This window comes from Rhinolophus hipposideros (assembly GCF_964194185.1).
Source record: "Rhinolophus hipposideros genome assembly, chromosome: 25".
NCBI lineage: Eukaryota > Metazoa > Chordata > Mammalia > Chiroptera > Rhinolophidae > Rhinolophus > Rhinolophus hipposideros.
The window spans coordinates 5,183,758-5,202,379 of record NC_138071.1 but is presented as its reverse complement, the minus strand read 5'-3'; the positions used below and the strand labels follow the sequence as shown (position 1 = coordinate 5,202,379).

The following is an 18,622-nucleotide window of genomic DNA, read 5'->3' as shown; positions in this document are numbered from 1 at the left end:
TACTTCTCAGTCATGTGACCATATTGGGTTGTTATAATTAAGTTACTGTCCATAAAATAGTACTGAAAGTGGGTAAATTCTGGGCAGTGCAGGCCAACTTTATTTTAAAGGGACCTTTTAAAACATGGGTCTTTTTACACTCTCTGGGCTCCTACAGAAGAACTGCAGTTGTTTCAATGTGTGATTTGATGTGGGTGTTAGGACAACTGCCTCCTGCTCTGCTCTTTCTTGGTCCACTGACCACTTTTAGAGGGATTTCCTGTGGCTGGGAGATGTTTTTCTCAGGAACTGCCAGCAGAGGGCAAAGTAACACTCACTTGACAACCTTCTCAAAGCTTGGCAGGCTCATTCCTTTTCTAGCCTTCTGATAAACTCAGCTAGCATTTCTTGGTGAGATGCCAAGTTTCTTCTGTTATCAGGAAGTAATTCCCTTTAGAAGTAAGAGCTCTCTGGCCTAGTTGAAAACACTTTCTCCTGTGTGGCCAGAGAAAGGCCTGGCAGCCACCATTATCCATTGTAAGGAGCAGAATGTGTAAATTATCCTTCTCCTCATTTGCCACAATATAACTCCTCACGACTCCAACAGCAAGGGAATGCAGTGGGGTTTATTAGTTGGATGGCATGTTCGCCAGCCTTCTAAAATAAAAAATCAGCAAGAAATACACACACATATTTAACACATCAATAAAAAGAGCAGATACTAATATATATTTATGAGGTCTGACAATTAAGTTCACAAACTCATCCTAGAAGAAGTGCTACATACCTCATTGCTAAATATCAGTAGGGTCACCTTCAAAGTACTCTCCTTGGGAAGCTATGCACTGATGCCAACGCCTAGTCCACCATTCGTAGCAATTCTGGAACTCTTTTTCTGGAATGGCCATCAGAGCTGTCGTTGTATTACCCTTGATGTCCTGAATGTCATCCAAATGTCTTCCTTTCAATATTTCCTTTATCTTTGGGTAAAGAAAGAAGTCATTGGGGACCAGATGAGGTGAGTAGGGAGGGTGTTCCAATACAGTTATTTGTTTACCGGCAAAAAGCTCCCTCACAGACAGTGCTGTGTGAGCTGGTGCATTGTCATGATGCAAGAGCCATGAATTGTTGGTGAAAAGTTCAGGTCGTCTAACTTTTTCATGCAGCCTTTCCAGCACTTCCAAATGGTAAACTTGGTTACCTGTTTGTCCAGTTGGTACAAATTCATAATGAATAATCCCTCTGACATCAAAAAAGGTTAGCAACTTCGTTGCAACAAGTTTGCGAACTTAATTGTCAGACCTTCATATATATACAGAGGGTGCCAAAAATATGTATACACATTTTAAGAAAGGAGAAAACTGTATTAAAATTCTAATACTCAATATATACTGATAACAAAAGATGAATACAAGTCACGTTTGACTTCTGCAATTACAAGACGTGCTCAAAGTGGTTACCATCAGCGTCCAAACAGTTCTGATTACGGCGAACTACTGCTTGAGCAACGCTGACCAAAGTGACCACTTGTCATTTTCCTGGCACCCCTGAAAATATATATATTATACAAAATTATATAAAATTAGTATCTGTTCTTTTTATTATGTTTTAAATATTCTCATGAAAATGTATATTATTCCCCTAAAGCAAATGTTCTCATCTTTGGTTGCATAATTAAATCCACTTGAAGATTTTTTTTTTTAATCCCCGATGTCTCAACCATGTCCCTACAGGTTCTGATGTAACTAGTCTGAAGTGCCACCTAGACATGGGGTTTTTAAAGCTCCCGAGCAGCTGGAGCTTAGACCCATGGCTCTAAAACAGCTCTGACCTGTCACCCTCATTATTTTCCACCCCATTCCCTTCTTTCCAAATGTATCTTTACAGGGGTGATACACCTTCGTGTAACCTTTTGTTATGTGTCATTCATTATTCACCACACCCCACCCTTGCCCGTGTCTGTCTTTACCCTTTCTCCTTTCCATGGAGCCTTCTCCCCTCTTCAGCTGGCAGTCCTATGTGTCCTTAAAGAGCCATCTCCAGTGGCATCTTCCCTACAGAGTTTGTCTTTACTTTCTGCCCCCCAGCTTTCCCCTCTGGAGAGCAGGGATTGTAGCACCCTACTAGCTTCTAGCTGATGCTTAGTATTGAATGAATGAATGAATGAATGAATGAATGAATGAATGGCTCTGATTTAAGTGTCTCTGACCTTCATATGCCCAACTACATTGACAGTAACCTTATGTGTTTCATAGAGAGAACTCTTGGGTTTCAGCTCAGGAAGCCTTTAACACTCTTAACTCTGCTAGTCCCAGGCTCTGGAACTTCTCAGCTTTGGGGAAACATTTCAGAACTTGAGCTTGGCCGCCACCCCGTCGGGAATGTCACCCTTAGCGTCCGTCCCCTGCCCGCTTCTCACACTCACAGCCTTGAACAGAATCGCCTGCAACAAGCCAGGGACTTTACAGCTCTCACCAACCTCCCCCGGGTACCCTCACGCCTCCAGGGGCTGACTCAGCACCCCATCTCCACACCCAGCCTCGACCCCCCTGCCGCATTTCAGCGGTCGTGGGTGCTTCTTGTTACTTCACTTCCTGGAGCATTCCTGCCCCGGAACATAAAGGTGCGCAGCCACGGCCCCTGGGATGCAGATGAAGGGGGGGTGAGCAAACAACACAGAGTGTGTCGCCTTCCCTCTGCGGGGGTGTGGGGACAAAACCCCAAAAAACAGTTTCCAGGCTCTCGGCCTCACATAGAAAGGTGCTGGCTCGGGTAGTAAATGGCCATCAACTGTGATCAGATGCCAGCAGCTGTGGCTAGTTGGCCGTCAGCTGTAACCCGTAAGCCATTGGCCACTAATATAACGGCTGTGGCTACGCTAGCAGAGAAAGGAATGGGGGGTAGCGAGAAGATGGTGGCTGGCAAGCGCGGACTGCTGTTAGGCAGATTATGTAGATCCTGCTTCCTGTGTCTCCAGCCAAGCCTCCAGCGAGAATATATTGGTTTGACTCCCCTAACTATGGCTCCGTGGGTGTTCCTGTTTGGCCTTACCGTGTCCTGCGTTCTTGGGCGGGGAGTGGGAGCTGAGACCCTGCACGACAAATGGCGCAGCGAGCAGGGTCCCCTGCGCGACACATGGCGTAGTCGGCAGGATATGGTGCTGGCCAAAGCTTTCCAGAGGGCAGTGGAGCAGTGTGTGCGTACGAAAGCTCAGTCTGAGGAAGACCAGGAGGAGCAGCTGCCGGAGAGCTCGATTCCCGTGGAGGGGTGGAAAGACGTGGATGGTTCCCCAACCAGCAGAGGCCGGAGAAAGCGGAGAAAGCGAAGGTTGTTGTTGCCCTGTGGGCTGGGAACTGCTTGCTGAGGCAACTTGGATGCGGGACTTGTCCCAGGAGGAAATGCATGCTGAGTCCTCCGTGGGAGATGAGGGTGAGATCAAGGTCATCCCTCACCCCCAGGACAGCCCTGGCGAATGACTATGGACTATGGGGAATTGCCTTCTATCACTAATTTAATGGACGCTTGACTGTTTGGGAACATACCACCATGTAGTGGGACTGGTTTGATGTTTGCTTTTGTGTCTTGACTGGCCGCCATTGATAATATGTAAGCACCTTGATGTGAGCCGCTGTTGTTCCAGCACAGTACCCCGAGAAGCCCAGAGAAAGAGTGGCAGTGCCCTGAGGCCCTGGCTGTGTCCAGGAAGTCTGGCTGTGTCCAGAGAGAGTGGCAGTGCCCTGAGAGGCCCTGGCTGTGTCCAGGAAGTCTGGCTGTGTCCAGAGAGAGTGGCAGTGCCCTGAGGCCCTGGCTGTGTCCAGGAAGTCTGGCTGTGTCCAGAGAGAGTGGCAGTGCCCTGAGAGGCCCTGGCTGTGTCCAGAGAGAGTGGCAGTGCCCTGAGAAAACCTGGCTGTGCCCGGGGAGACAGGTGGTACCCTAAGAAGCCCAGGAAGTCTGGCTGTGACCAGAAGTACTGTGGTGGTGCCCTGAGAAAAGCTGGCTGTGCCCGGGGAGACAGGTGGTACCCTAAGAAGCCCAGGAAGTCTGGCTGTGACCAGAAGTACTGTGGTGGTCCCCTGAGAAAACCTGGCTGTGCCCGGGGAGACAGGTGGTACCCTAAGAAGCCCAGGATGTCTGGCTGTGCCCAGAAGTACTGTGGTGGTGCCCTGAGAAACCCTGGCTGTGCCCAGAGAGCCTGGCTGTGTTCAGGATAGTGCATTCACCTCCAGGCTCCTTGCACAGGGCCCCTCGCAGAAGACGCTTGTCGCGTAGATTGTGAGGCGAGACCCTGTAGGGGTGGAGTGTGGGGACAAAACCCCAAAAAACAGTTTCCAGGCTCTCGGCCTCACATAGAAAGGTGCTGGCTCGGGTAGTAAATGGCCATCAACTGTGATCAGATGCCAGCAGCTGTGGCTAGTTGGCCGTCAGCTGTAACCCGTAAGCCATTGGCCACTAATATAACGGCTGTGGCTACGCTAGCAGAGAAAGGAATGGGGGGTAGCGAGAAGATGGTGGCTGGCAAGCGCGGACTGCTGTTAGGCAGATTATGTAGATCCTGCTTCCTGTGTCTCCAGCCAAGCCTCCAGCGAGAATATATTGGTTTGACTCCCCTAACTATGGCTCCGTGGGTGTTCCTGTTTGGCCTTACCGTGTCCTGCGTTCTTGGGCGGGGAGTGGGAGCTGAGACCCTGCACGACAGGGGGCCTTGGCGCTGCCCCTGTGCATTTCCAGAGGGATGTCAAAGATCGTGGCGACATTATGCGTGGTTACATCCACCTCCACAGCTCACATATCCTGTATACCTGCCAACTGTTATCGTTGTGACAATGTGCCATGTCTTCTGAATGCATGTGTGTTGCATTTGCTAGGGTTTTAGACCAAAGAACAAGGTGAGATTGGCCCTACTTGGCCCATGACTAAGTCACATTTTACAGTGAAGAAGACACCCAGGAGAATCCAACTGCCAGCTGAGGCCAAACAGTTCCTTTCCATTACAAACCATAGTAAGCATTTTGCCTGTTAAATTCTGATTTTACATTTTAAATATTTTAAAGGTAACACTGCTGTATGGTGGCATTGCTCTTAAATTTAAAAAGAGGGAAAATAATCAATGTCCACTGCTTGAGAGGCATTGGGAGCAGCTCACTTACTGTGAAAGTAACACATGAATGTTGGTTATAACATTCATGTTATATATACTTACCCTGAAAGTAAGACCTAGCCGGACAATCAGCTCTAGTGCACCTTTTGGAGCAAACATTAATATAAGACCCTGTATATCTGATATGATATGATATGATATGATACCCGGTATTATGTTATATCATATCATATCATATCATATCATATCATATCATATCATATTATATTACATTTTATACTATTCCATACCCAGTCACTCTGGGACTATGGGCAGATCACCCTACCCGTCCAGCTCTCAATTTCCTCTTGAGCAAAATGAGAGACACGGACCAGGTGCTCATAAGTGTTCTGAGACATACACTAGAAAAGTGAGAGCGTGTGGTTCCCAGTGAGGAAGCCCGTGAGCCTGCTCCTCACAGAACTGCTGGAGCCTTGAGTCACTGGTGAACCCAGTAGAGCAAGGGCCTTCGCTCTCACGCTGTCTGCCAAATGCCAGGCACCCCGTCCAGCACCACGCTGCTCGGTCAGTGCTCCACAGCATTTGTTGATTATTGAGTAATAGTCCAATTTGTAGTTTACAGATCTGAAAGCAGAAGTTAGGTGACTCGCCCAAGGTGATACAGCTGATTTGTACAGCTGCCTACAAGTCGTTGGTCCAGTTTGATGATTTCCATGAAGCTCCTCCCCTGGGTGAGGAGATCCCAGACTCTCGGCACCTGAGTCTGACTCCTGTGTCTCACACTTTTGTGACCCCACGAAAGGCCTAATGAAAATCAGGCAGTGAGTCCATAGGAAGTTAATTGTTAGCTTTCCCTCTCCATTGTCTTTTGTGTCTTTTCATGAGAACTTCGTTTAGGGAGAAACCTACATGGGTGCTCGGAGGTAGAGAGAGAGAGAGGAGGAGGAGGAAGAGTTAGGACTGATAACAGAAATTGGTAACAGTGTCAGACGTGAAAACATTCTTTTCTTTTCTCTTGCAGGAGGTCAGTCCTCTCAGCAGCCATCAGACTACCGAATGCAGCGACAATAAATCCAAGACTGAGTCGGGTGTTTCAAGAGTTAAATCTTTTCTGCCTGTTCCTCAAAGTAAAGCCACCCAGTGTTCCCAGAACACCAAAAGAAGCAGCAGCAGCAGTAATACAAGGCAAATAGAAATAAACAACAACTCAAAAGAAGAGATTTGGAACTTACACAAAAATGAACAAGTAGAAAAACCTAACAAATAGGCCTGCCTACAATATTCTCACTCTTCTGTATATTTCACACAGAAACCAAGGACAACAAGATGTACATACCTTTAAATGAATAAAATGTTTTCACTGTAATATTAAGTATGAGTGCGGGACCACTATTCAATTTTTTGTAAAGAATGTATTTATAACCAACATTTTGTGTGTGTTTTTTCAATTCTGTAGGATTGAATTTCAATACCAAGAAATGCCAACTTTTCAAGTAGTTTTATAATAGAAATATTGTAATAGTTTTAATCAACATGTTCAGGGGTGTTAAAACAGAACTGCCTGTGTACTGTATATCTATACATATGTACATATGTATATATTTAGGAAAGTCCATGAATCATACTGCGTACTACATGTCATAAAATGTGTACAATGTTGGCTTAGATAAAATGCACCATTTTAAATGGGGATCATAATTTTCTGTTCACTTGATGAGGAATGACTACAATGAGGCAATAACTAATCATTTCTAAACAGTTACTTTCCATTAAAAGCCATATTAAGTACTTTGCCTGTTAAATTCTAGTTTTACATTTTAAATATTTTAATGGTTACATTGCTGATTGGTTGCATCATGTATATTTATGCTTATGAGTTTGCATTGTGACTAATATATAAAATTATATAATGCAATAAAATGTTATCTTTTTTACAAAAGTTTTGTACCTAAGTGGATATAAGAAAGAACTGTGCAAATGCTTCAATAAATTCAGAGTTAACTCCCTCTTCAATTTAATTCTAGTAGCACAACTGATAATAATAAATTGATATTTTCTAGAACTGTTTCTTCTAAAATTACTAATGAGATTACTCTTATACAATTCAAAGTTAACATGCCTTGACATCAAATAAAATATTGAATTAGTGAAATAATTTTGCTGTAGTTTCTATCTATAGCTTTTAGTACTTTATTCCTGCAACAGAGATTTGTATTCAATTTAGGGACATTCATAAAACGTTTTCTACATGTTGGTATTTCACTAGCTGTTCACAGAAAGACCCGCCCTTGTTAGATGGTTTCAATAAAAATAAAATAAACATCTAAGTGGAGTAGATACCCCCAAAAACGTTTGATCTACTACCAAGAGTCATTTACTTGTCTAAGAGTATTGAAAGCCCTTTCATGGTCAGGGTTTACACTGAAGTACACACAGGTGCATTGATACTATATGAAACTTTATAAGAATGTCTGCAAGTATTTTTAAAAAACAAACTAGTCAAGATTATGCCACAAAGGGTGAAGGAGAGGAAGATCTATCGTGGAAGAACTCAGTTCTAACAGGTGTCAGCATCCTGCCAGGGCTTTCCCTGTGCAGGGTGAGTCGTCACCTCACGTATGGGGAAGTGCAGTGAGATGGGGGGAGGGGGGAGTAGGGGAGTGGTGATCAGAGCAAGGGACAGCATGGGTGAGTGGAAGAGGCTGGAGGAAATAGTCTTAGGCTTGAATACACTGACTCCTTTGAGCTGGAATCAAATTCATGGTGCCCTAGTGATATTTGATACCCTCAAGTGTTTTCACAGAAAGACACTAATCTTGGGAACAAAACTGTTCTCAGAACCATAGACCAATATACCTAGATTCAGGTGGCTCTACTGCATATTTCCTCCTGCTTAGATACACCTGCTTAGATTGCATCAATTTCTGATAGTGAGCAAACATTGTACTTTATATTAGCAGCTTTTCTGAAGATAAAGATCCCATTAGTGTACTAAGGACCAGAGAAAATAAAACCAAATTGGAATACATTATTCAGAGGACCTATAGTAGCTGATCCATGCACCTTTGACTTATCAGTAAAATTCAGCAGGTGGCACTTTTTATAATTGGATGGCAAACTGCAAAATGTCTATAAAGGGCGTTTAGATCTGTGGCTTTGAACACACAGGTAGAGACTTACTCCTGGGTCATTCTATGTGAGCAATGACAGAAACTAGTGTAATATGTAACACCTGTGCGAGATGAGACGCTCCTGCCCCTCTCCTCCTTTCTGAACTGTTAATAAACTGATACATTGGGGCAAATAGAGCACAGGCACGGAAGCAATAAAACTTCTCATTCTACCCTTGAGTGCTCTGCGTCACTGACCTTGTGACACCACCTTTGTGACCCTAGGGTTTTGACTTGGAACAAAAGTACCTTCTAACTCCAGAAATCTTTCCTTCTATTATTTACTGAGTATCTCACTCTCAGATTAGCTTCCCCACCCCCGACCCCTCAGCTGGATTCTCAGAGATGGAATGAGAATCTCTACATATAGTTAGAAAGATGTTGTGCGTCAGCTACGACAAAGGAAACGAGGTCCTTCACATTAAGATGCCCCGGGTGCATGGTGTTGGAACGGAGCTGTGAAAGACAACGTACTGGAAAAGAAAGTGAGTGAGGAGAAACAAAGCCAAGAAAAAATGGACCAAAAGCTAGAAAAGAGAAGACAGAAAAGAAAGACGGGCTGAAGACTGCAGTTTTGGCAAGACATCTCATCCAGCTAATCCTGGCTGAGTCCAGTAACTGAGGGGGGAAAATTTGCCAAATATTTAATACTAACCAAACGGAAGCTACTCTATTAGCTACTTGAGGGCAAAGGCCATTCATGCCTTACTCATTTCTTTTCACCTCCAGTTACTGGTACTGATAAATAGTCGTACTATCATATACATAAATGTTTGACAAGAACAGATAAATATATGATGATACGATGGTGGTTTCCTAGTCTAATCAGGAACCCCAGTTCAGTCCAGATTCCTCTCAAGAAAAGCTATAAGATTTTACCACTACCACCAAAATAGCTATCTACATGCTTTCATGTAAAAATGTAGAACTCCTGGAGTCATTATATGGAGTAGACTGATCACAGAATAACAAAAACAAACAAAATAACTGACAGTGTGGTCCCTGTGGGGTGACCACCACTCCATCATCACCTTTGAGGTGCTAAACACTAATTTATACTTCACTTCATCCTGTAAATACTCATACATTAAGTACCTTTCCCTTTAAACCTGATGTTTATCGGATGAACTTGAAGAGCATTACTGTACCAACTAATCCTGTATACAATGTTCACAACTCAGCAGTCATGTCAGCCAAGGAAGTCTTGTGGTGTTTGTGTGTTTATTTATTTTAGTGAAGCCTACACCCTGTTAAGTTCCATCTCCCCCACTGGAGCATTTATATTGCCAAGACGTCATTATTTCATTCTTTATCACGCCTTCCTTGACTGATATACTTAAAAACCACTTCCGACTTTTCAAAGATAAGGCCCAGGTTCATGGCGGCAGCCAGTACTTTTGTGGCAGAACTGATATGAAATGCCTGTCTTTTAATTTCAAATCAAGCCCCATTTCCCCCTGGGAATAGCCAACCTGTATATTGTAGAGTCTAGCCGTGTAGTGCCTTTAAAGGAGACACCAACAGATGTATGAGGTCTGACAATTAAGTTCGTGAACTTGTTGCAATGATGTCACTAACCTTTTTTTTTATATCAGAGGGATTATTCATTAGGAATTTGTACCAACTTGACAAACAGTTATGTAAGTTTACTATTTGGAAGTGCTGAAAAGGCTGCGTGAAAAAGTTAGATGAAAACAACCTGAACTCTTCACCAACAATTCACGGCTCCTGCATCACGACAATGCACCAGCTCACACGGCACTGTCTGTGAGGGAGTTTTTAGCCAGTAAGCAAATAGCTGTATTGGAACACCCTCCCTACTCACCTCATCTGGCCCCCAATGACTTCTTTCCTTACCCAAAGATAAAAGAAATATGGAAAGGAAGACATTTTGATGACATTCAGGACATCAAGGGTAATACAACTATAGCTCTGATGGCCATTCCAGAAAGAGTTGCAAAATTTCTTTGAAGGGTGGACTAGGCACCGGCATCAGTGCATAGCTTCCCAAGGGGAGTCCTTCCGAGGTGACTGTAGTGATATTCAGCAATGAGGGATGCAGCACTTTTTCTAGAACGAGTTTGCGAATTTAATTGTCAGACCTCGTATTCTTCAGGGGACACCATTTATTTCGAAGTCCATATAAATGGTGCCTCCCTTGCATTGTAAAAAATGTCCACCTGCCCAGAGTACTTGCAGTTGAAATCCAAGCTGAGAAAGAGCCTGCCCTAAATTAAAGAGACACGGCTTTGAACCCGCAGAGGAGGGACGCATCTCTACCAGAGTCAAAAGCTAAGGTATACATGGCGATAACAGCCAATGCATACATGTTTTGATCTAAAATATCATAATTACTGATTTTTAATTGATATTTAAGTTTCAGTAATCTAGGGGGCACTCAGGCATTTGCATTTTGATTGAAAACTTGTAAAAATAAAAGGCTTTTATCATCCAAAGCAAGAATCTCTAGTTGAGAAAATGCATGTGCCATAGCCAAACATGAAGCACCTTTTCCCCTGCCAGCCCAAGGTCTTTCCCAGGGCTTCTCAATCATGCCTCGAGCTCGCCCCGCTCCCTCACGGACTACTAGTCCTGGCACTCATCAAATATCTTAAGACCTTTCTTTTGGGCTCACTCTTTCCTCCAGCTCAATCTTGTACTTCCTAATTTGTCATGATAGTTCCTTTTTTTTTTTTTTCAGCAGCATATCAGAAGGATCATTTATGCCAGCAACCTGATTTTGTCTCATTTTTCCTAATTTATCCCTGCTATTTCTAAGAATTCATTGTTTCTCTAATTAATACCAGAAGGGTAGATACAAACATAAGGTACTAGAAGCAACCTATACCCAGTATGGCTTCTTCTAAAAATAGATAAGAATTTGAACTTCTGTGAATAGACTGGAGAGTCCAAAAATGAGTTAGAAACCTTTTACTCTTCTAGACAGTGCTCAGTATCAAAGATAGTACACAACCTCATGACTCCAGACAGAACTCCATTCGCTGTAGGATGTATTGCTATTCAGTGAGTTATTGTATTGATTCTATCAAAGAAAATCACATTGAACCAGGCCTTTTTGATACCAAAATATCTAGCTGAATTAGAATTTTAGACTAAGAAACCTCTGAGGACTTTTTATGCAAGTCTGAAATTTTACAGAACAGAGAACCTAGGCCCAGAGAAATTAAGTGATTTGCTTCAGGTAATAAAACAACTTGGTGCAAATTAGACTAAAGCCCAGATTATATGACTCATGCTGCCACCCTCTTTAATCATGATCTTTAGTTTTTACCTGGCCCGAATCCATCCCCTTAACTACACTGGATTTTCCTTGGGAAACAATTCCTTCCTTTCTCTGTCAAGAGAAGCAGGCAGAGCTGACTCCCTCCCCAGCTCCAAGAGTTGGCATGTGACCCAGTCCAGACCAATCAGAGCCAAAGACACTCAATTCTAGGACCGTGTTTCAAGTTCAAGTAGAGGCACTCTCCCTACTACCAAGGTTGTTGCAAGGAAAGATCGTAAGTCTGGAGCTGCTGGCAGCCACCTTGCCACCTCAAGGAGCAAGCCTCCTTTCAAATACAATCAACATAAAAGCAGTTAGAAAGAAGAAGGCTGAGCCTTGAGAATAGGGTTTGAACACCTAGATTTGTCAGTACCCAAGGAACCCTGGGTTCCCATGAGCCAACAATTCCCCCTTTCTCTTACGTCGGTGTGATCAGACTTCTGTCTCCTTGTGACTGGAAGTCCTGAGTAATACAACTTTCTACTATAGCATGCCATGTATGACGAAGTTTTGTAAGAAGAAAGATATTCTGTAATCATAATGTAGATATCTTTTCTTTTTCTTTCAATGGTATGCTTTGATATAATGATGTAAAGTCTTAGAAAACTCTACTTTGTTCTGCCTTAATAGTGTGTTTAGTTATGGGTGCTATGCCAACTGGAGTGCAGAGAACAGGATCCAGTATCTGTCCACAGCAAGTAATTGAAATGGGAAAATCCAAGCCAGGGAATGTATTAAAAAAAACATTTTAAAAATCTTCCCACAGAACACTCTAAATTTCTTTTTTACTAAAAAAATTTTTTATGTAGAGACAGAAAGTAAATTAGTGGTTTGTTAGGATGAGGAAATGGAGGGGTTGAAGGAGGTGATAGCTAAAGGGCATGAGGGTTCATTTTTGAGGTGATAAAAATGTCTCAAATTGATTATGGTGATGGTCACACAACCCTGTGAGTATACTAAATCCATTGAATTTTAATGGTTTTAAGTGGAAGAATTGTATAACATCCTGTCTTTATGTGAATTATTTTTCAGTAAAGTTGTTACCTAAACAACAACAATAACAGCAACCGAAAGTTGCAATCTAAGGATTATACTCTCATGGACCATAAACAAAGTGTTTTCTTTTTCACATGGCAATCGTATTGTAAAACTATCAATAGGAAAAAAAAAAAAAAACAGAAAGCTAATCCAGGCTTGACTCTAGCAGAGTTGTTCAATTTTTTTTTTGATTGTCAGTAGTATAAACAAAAAATGTCCTAGCTTCATTTTCAATGCCACATCTGCATATTTCTTGCTAAAGTGGTGCTTCTGGCTTTGGGCAGGGTGGGCTCAGTGGCTGTGTAAGCCGAGCCTTGGTGGTCTGGGTCAGAGAGCAAAGCTGTGACTCACGTGGATTCTTCTCTTTGCAGCAGAAGATGGGATTTGATCCTGGTGAGGTCTCCCAGGATAGTTTCAGAGGTGGACAGGTAGGGCTGGCCTGGGACCATCAAGCCTTCTGAGGAAGTGCCCTATATCTCTAATACATGCTCTGGCTACTATTTTATCCTGCACCAGCTGGGGAGAATGTTCGGAGGTTTGGAAGGGGTCAGTGCAAGTCAATGTCCATGAACTTCAGCTTCATTGGCATCACAGTAGATTCCTTTGGCAGATCCCTAACCCTAGGCCTGGTCATTTACTAAATGAATTACAAAAGTCTCTAAGAGTGAGGAAGAAGGGAAGTGGGAGAGGACCCAGCTATCAGGGCTTGTGCTATCAGGACGTTCAGGGCTGAACTTGGACATGATCAGTCAGTGTGTTCAGTGGCCTATAAACTGGTCATTTTGAGACCTTCATCAAACAATCCCTTCATCACGTTACAGGTGAGACCAAGGAAGCCTAACGGTAGGATGTTAGCCCAATGTCAAAAGCAACCTAGCAGTCATAAGCAATCCTGAGAAATGGTCGAAAATTATGCGAGCTTCCTACAACCAACTGGGTCATCAATTATCCATGTCTTAGAGACTTTCTCACCAAGGCAGCATGGATAAACCCATGTTTATCCACCTGGGACTTACCTAATGAAAAGAATGATTGTAAGCACTGTTTGGGGCAGATTTTGATAAGGATTGCAAATCCCGGTTGTAGAGGATCATCAGATCCAAGATGTGATTGCTTTCTGTACTGGAGCTCTGAATGGCCTCTGTATGCAGACCCAGACAGCCAGATACTCAGCAAACTGTAAGCTAAAAAAGCAAGAACCTTAAATCAAAGGAAGACCAGCTGACTTCCCCAGCCCTCAAATAATGAAACAAAGTGCAACAAGAAAGCTTAGAGTTAGAACTATGGAGAATGAAAACAAGTGTTTATATGGGTTGGAGAAGAATCTTACATGACAGTTTCTACCATGTCCGAGCAAGGACAGCAAACTCGCTCAAGCCCTTTCCTTCGCTGCTCTAAGGCACTGCCCATGTACATCTTCCTTTCCTTTATGACATGAAGTTTCCAGCCTCTCCTCCACCACTAACACACTCCAAATTTTTTCTTTTTTTTTTTTCCAAGTGGCAACAACCCAGTTTGCTACTTGGGAGGAAAGATACGATTATCTTAATAATCGTAAAAATAAATACTGTTAATACAAAAGGAATATTAAAATAAATCCATTCTGTGTTAACAACGTTTCCTAAAAGAAACTGTCTTGTCCTCTGAAGAACAGACCAAAGGCATCTATAGAATAGGCAGAGATCCAAGCTGAAATCTGTCATCAGAGTTTGCCTTTAAATGGAGAACAAAATATTAACCTTCAGAAAGGATGCAAAATCACTAATTATGAAAGATCTCAGCACCGATTATGTGAGTAAACGTCTTTCTGATGAAAGCCTCTTGGAGGGTCTAACCATATTGGGTAAGTGTTCCAGGACATTCATCTCATTCACGACTACTTACTAGTACCTCTGCATGACATTACGAAGCCTGGAGGGGTCAAGCTTGAAGGGTCTTAAGCATGTTTTCCATGTAGCATTAACAGTCAGGACAATGGGGCCAGACCTATGAGCTGATGGACTGTATTAAGCGGATTCTGAAGAACTTCGCAATCGTGTTGATCTTAACGATCTCCATCCTGTACAGTAATTTCCCAGAAAAAGCGGCAAATCATTTTTACTTTATAAGATGGAGGCCCTAACTATATTATGTTACACTTCTTGTATCTTCCAGTAGTTTTTGTCCCATTTACTTGAAAGGCAGAAGAGGGGCTCATTATAGGATTATTACTGAGAATGAAAATTTCATTAAAATAATTTCACATGTTATGAAGAGTTGGCATCTCAACCCTTTGGAAACCAACACAAAGATCCAAATGAAGAAATGCTATAGACTGAATATTTGTATTCTTTCCAAATTTATATGTTGATATGTTACCCCCAATGTTACCAATGTATCAGGAGGTGGGGCCACTGGGAGGATTAAGTCATGAGGGTGGAGCCCTCGTGAATGAAGTTAGTGCCCTTATAAAAGAGAACACTGATTGCTCCCTTACCCCTTCTGCCACATGAAGACATAGGGAGAAGACAGCCATCTATGAACCAGCAAGAGCCTCTCACCTGACCTTGATTCTGCTCTTGCCTCGATCTTGGACTTCCAACACTCCAAAACAGCAAGAAATAAACTTCTGTTGTTTCTGAACTATTTGGTCCATGGTATTTTGGTTATAGCAGCCTGAAAAGACTAAGACAAGAAGAAGCATTTAGGACTAGCTTGTTTACTGGTTCCGACACTTTAGCTAACACAGCAGGGCTACCTTCCTCCATCTCCACACCCAGACCTCGATGTGATTACAGACTCATTAGCAGGTAAGAAAACTAAGCAGCAACTAAGACCCCGCACCAACACTACTACATACCAAGTGTGTGTAGTTTCCTGCCCACAAAGTGTTGCCATATAGTGGAGGGAAATGCCTTAGGCATTTGTACAAATAAGGCATTGTGCAAATGTACAAAACATGCAACATGCAGTAGCATTAGTTATGCTTGGGAAGTAGGGGAGAGGTCCCCCAAAGCTTCTGGGGTATATGAATAACATAATTTACCCAGATGTGTTTGAAATTGCACATAAGAGATAGTAGATTTAAGGAGTGACTGAGCCATTGATTAGCAACCTAGGCACGAGGTGCTCACCATCCAGCCCAGATTAAGGCCCTGAACAGGAAGATTAGAAAAGTGAGAAGAGGGTTGGTGCCTGGTACATACTAGATATCGAAGATAACAAAGCTGTCACAGTTATAACCACTCTAGGAATCCCAGCCAAAGCCACCTCCACAAAGGCTTTCTTGACATACAACCGCCCATCTTCCACTCAAGTGGCCTTTACCTCTTCAGAAGTCCCATCGACTTTATTCGTGTCTCTCTTCTACCCGCTACCATAGTCTCTCTTGCATCGTAAGTATTGTTGTTATTAAGAGACACATGCCTCAAGGGCAGAAACTCATCTTATATTTCCCTCTATGCTTTATACATAGCAAATGCTCAATAAATTTATATATTTTTTCATTTAATTAAATGAAAGATAACTTAACCAGTCTAAACCTGAGGCACTCTGGGAACCAGGGGTGGTGGCATCAAGTAAAGGGATCAGTCATAAAACCTACTTTCTCTGTTTTTACTACATCCCTCTGAAGGAGGCCACATTTAAGCCTTGTTAGACCACTGCACACATAGTTCATTAGTTTTCACTCTCAGTGAGACTTTGTATGGCACAAAATCATTTACCGTTTTTCAGTTTCTGTTTCTCCAAACCTTCCTCCCACAAGTCCCTTCCCCAATTCTGTTCTGTCTTTTCTCATGCTAACTGGACTAAACCATAACGCTTCTTACTCAAAAGATAAGTGAGGCCACCAGTTAGAAACTCCCTTATCTTCCTGTTCTCCTCGTTTCTTGACATCCAAATACAGCCACAGTTGTACCAAAGTTTTACAGTGAGAACGCACGGCCCAGATTTCCTGACACAGCCCACTGCCGCCCTTAGGGGGCCACACCTGCATCCGATTGGAGGCCAGGCTTCCGACAGGAGTGATGGAGCATTGCAGGGAGACACTGAAGGCACGTTCCTAAGAGAACTGAGACTTCTTTAACTAGAGGCTTTGAGCACAGGCTGGGCCCAAACGTCCTTGGAGCTGGGCCACAGCCGAGATGTTATCTACCTAATCCCCTTTTGTCCCCTTTCCTTCACAGGTGTCAGACCTCCACTGAGTTGAGAAGAGTTGCTTCACTTTCTCTTGCTCCCTCCTGCTTATCCTTCACCACTGTTTTCCCCCACAAATCTCTTACACATCTAATCACATCTCGGTGTGCGCTTCTTAGACAACCCAGAGAGGAGGGTTTTCCCTTTTATCCTGTATGATGATCTCAGGACCTCTCTTTCAATAACCGACTTGATCTGCTTTATCTTCCCTGATTGTGGTTCTTTCCCTTAAGCCAGCACACAAGTTCCAAAGCTCCCATTAAAAAATGAAAAGGACTACCTGCTAGCAATTGACATCTCTTTCCATGTCTTCTCATTTGGGCTTTTCCTCCCCTCTTTTATTTTTTAACCAAAATGTGCTCTGTGAACTCACTCTATTCGTGAAACTGTTATTCATAAAATCATCAGGGATCTTCTAACTCTCAGAAGCAATGGGCAGTGTAAGGCATAAGTGACTGTATTTCCACGCTGTATATGGCACTATCGGTCATGCCTCCTCACCCCCATCACAGACACTCTTCCTTGGTCGCCAGGACACCAAGCTCTTCCAGTCCTTTCTTCTCTCAGGTGGCTGCTTCTCAGTCCCCTTCACCGGACCCTCTGTATCTGTCACCTCTGGTCCAAGAACACACTACTCGGCCTTTGCGCTTGCTTTTCTACTTACCATTTGCCTGAAAATCTCGTCCACTTCCATGGTTTTAACAACCTCTATGCTGATGTTTGCCAAGAATACATGTCTGTATGGTAGGTTGTAAGTACTTAGATTGAATTGACTGTGAAATGGAGGTCAGACAATTTCCTCAAATTTGATGGGTCCACACCTGAACCTATTCCTTCTCCTTGGTTTCTTATCTCAGTTGTCAGGAACATAAGACATAAAACCTGTGAGTCATCCTTATTTTTTCACTCCAGTTAGAAAGTGCATGGATAATAGATTCTAGCAGTCAATGCTGAGCTCAGTTCTCTACATCTCAATTCCAGGTAATGGGATATCTAGAAAGCTCTGAATATAAAAGATAGGAAAACCAGAAAGAAGATGAGAAGAGAAAAGCAGAAAAACAAAGTTGGCATAATAAAACTTAAACCTGGAAGGATTACCTCTTTACTTCTCTGCATCTAGACATATACAGAAATAGTATCCTTATCTTTAATTTACAGATGAATAGCTTAGTCCCAGAGTGATGAACTCAAGGTCAGCTAGCAAGTCTTGTCAAAGGGAAACTAAAAGCAGGATTCTGACTTCTCAGCACAGTGCTCCTCTGCTGTGAGATGGTGGCTGAAGGGGGACAGTAAATGTGAGGAGGGCTAGGTCTTTCAGCAGAGGCTGCTGTGGGGACAGAGCCCCAGAGAGCAGTTTCCAAACTCTCAGCCTCACATAGAAAGGTGCTGGCTCAGGTAGTAAATGGCCATCAACTGTGATTGGATGGCCATCAGCTGTGGCTAGTTGGCCGTCAGCTGTAACCAGTGACCACTGGCCACTAATATAACTGCTGTGACTACGCTAACAGAGAATCGGGGCTAGCAAGAAGATGGTGGCTGGGCTGGCAAGCATGGATTGCAGTTAGGATGGCGGGTTGCGGACAGTGTGGCTCCTGCTTCCTGTGTCTCCAACCCAGCCGCCAGTGAGAGTATAGTGGTCTGACTCACCTATCTATGGCTCCGTGGGTGTTCCTTTTTGACCTCACCATATCTTGTGTTCTTGTGTGGGGAGGGGGACCAGAGACCCCGCATGACACCCTGCATGACACTGCCCACAATAAAGGGACACAGAGACATCTTTCAGAGAAAGCTCCTTCTCCTTCCTCCATGCATCTCAGAGGACAGGGCTCAGAGAATCTCAAACACCATCCTATCTGTAAAGAGCAGTGTGGGGACAAA

The 18,622-nt window shown here is 43.3% G+C and overlaps 2 protein-coding genes across 6 annotated transcripts in view; one reads left to right on the top strand and one right to left on the bottom strand.

Annotated features, from left to right (window-relative positions):
- Positions 1–7,226, top strand: part of CTTNBP2 (cortactin binding protein 2) — a 138,036-nt gene extending 130,810 nt beyond the window's left edge. For all 5 annotated transcript variants that reach the window (XR_013992612.1, XM_081038785.1, XM_081038786.1 and 2 more), the window contains one exon: positions 6,099–7,226. Coding sequence is in view for 4 of the 5 variants with exons in the window: in XM_081038785.1 (XP_080894911.1) it covers positions 6,099–6,344 (246 nt within the window). In the remaining variant the exon portion in view is untranslated. The remainder of the gene's footprint in view (positions 1–6,098) is intronic.
- CFTR (CF transmembrane conductance regulator) overlaps positions 1–18,622 on the bottom strand; it is a 203,313-nt gene that overhangs the window by 2,393 nt on the left and 182,298 nt on the right. The window lies entirely within an intron of this gene.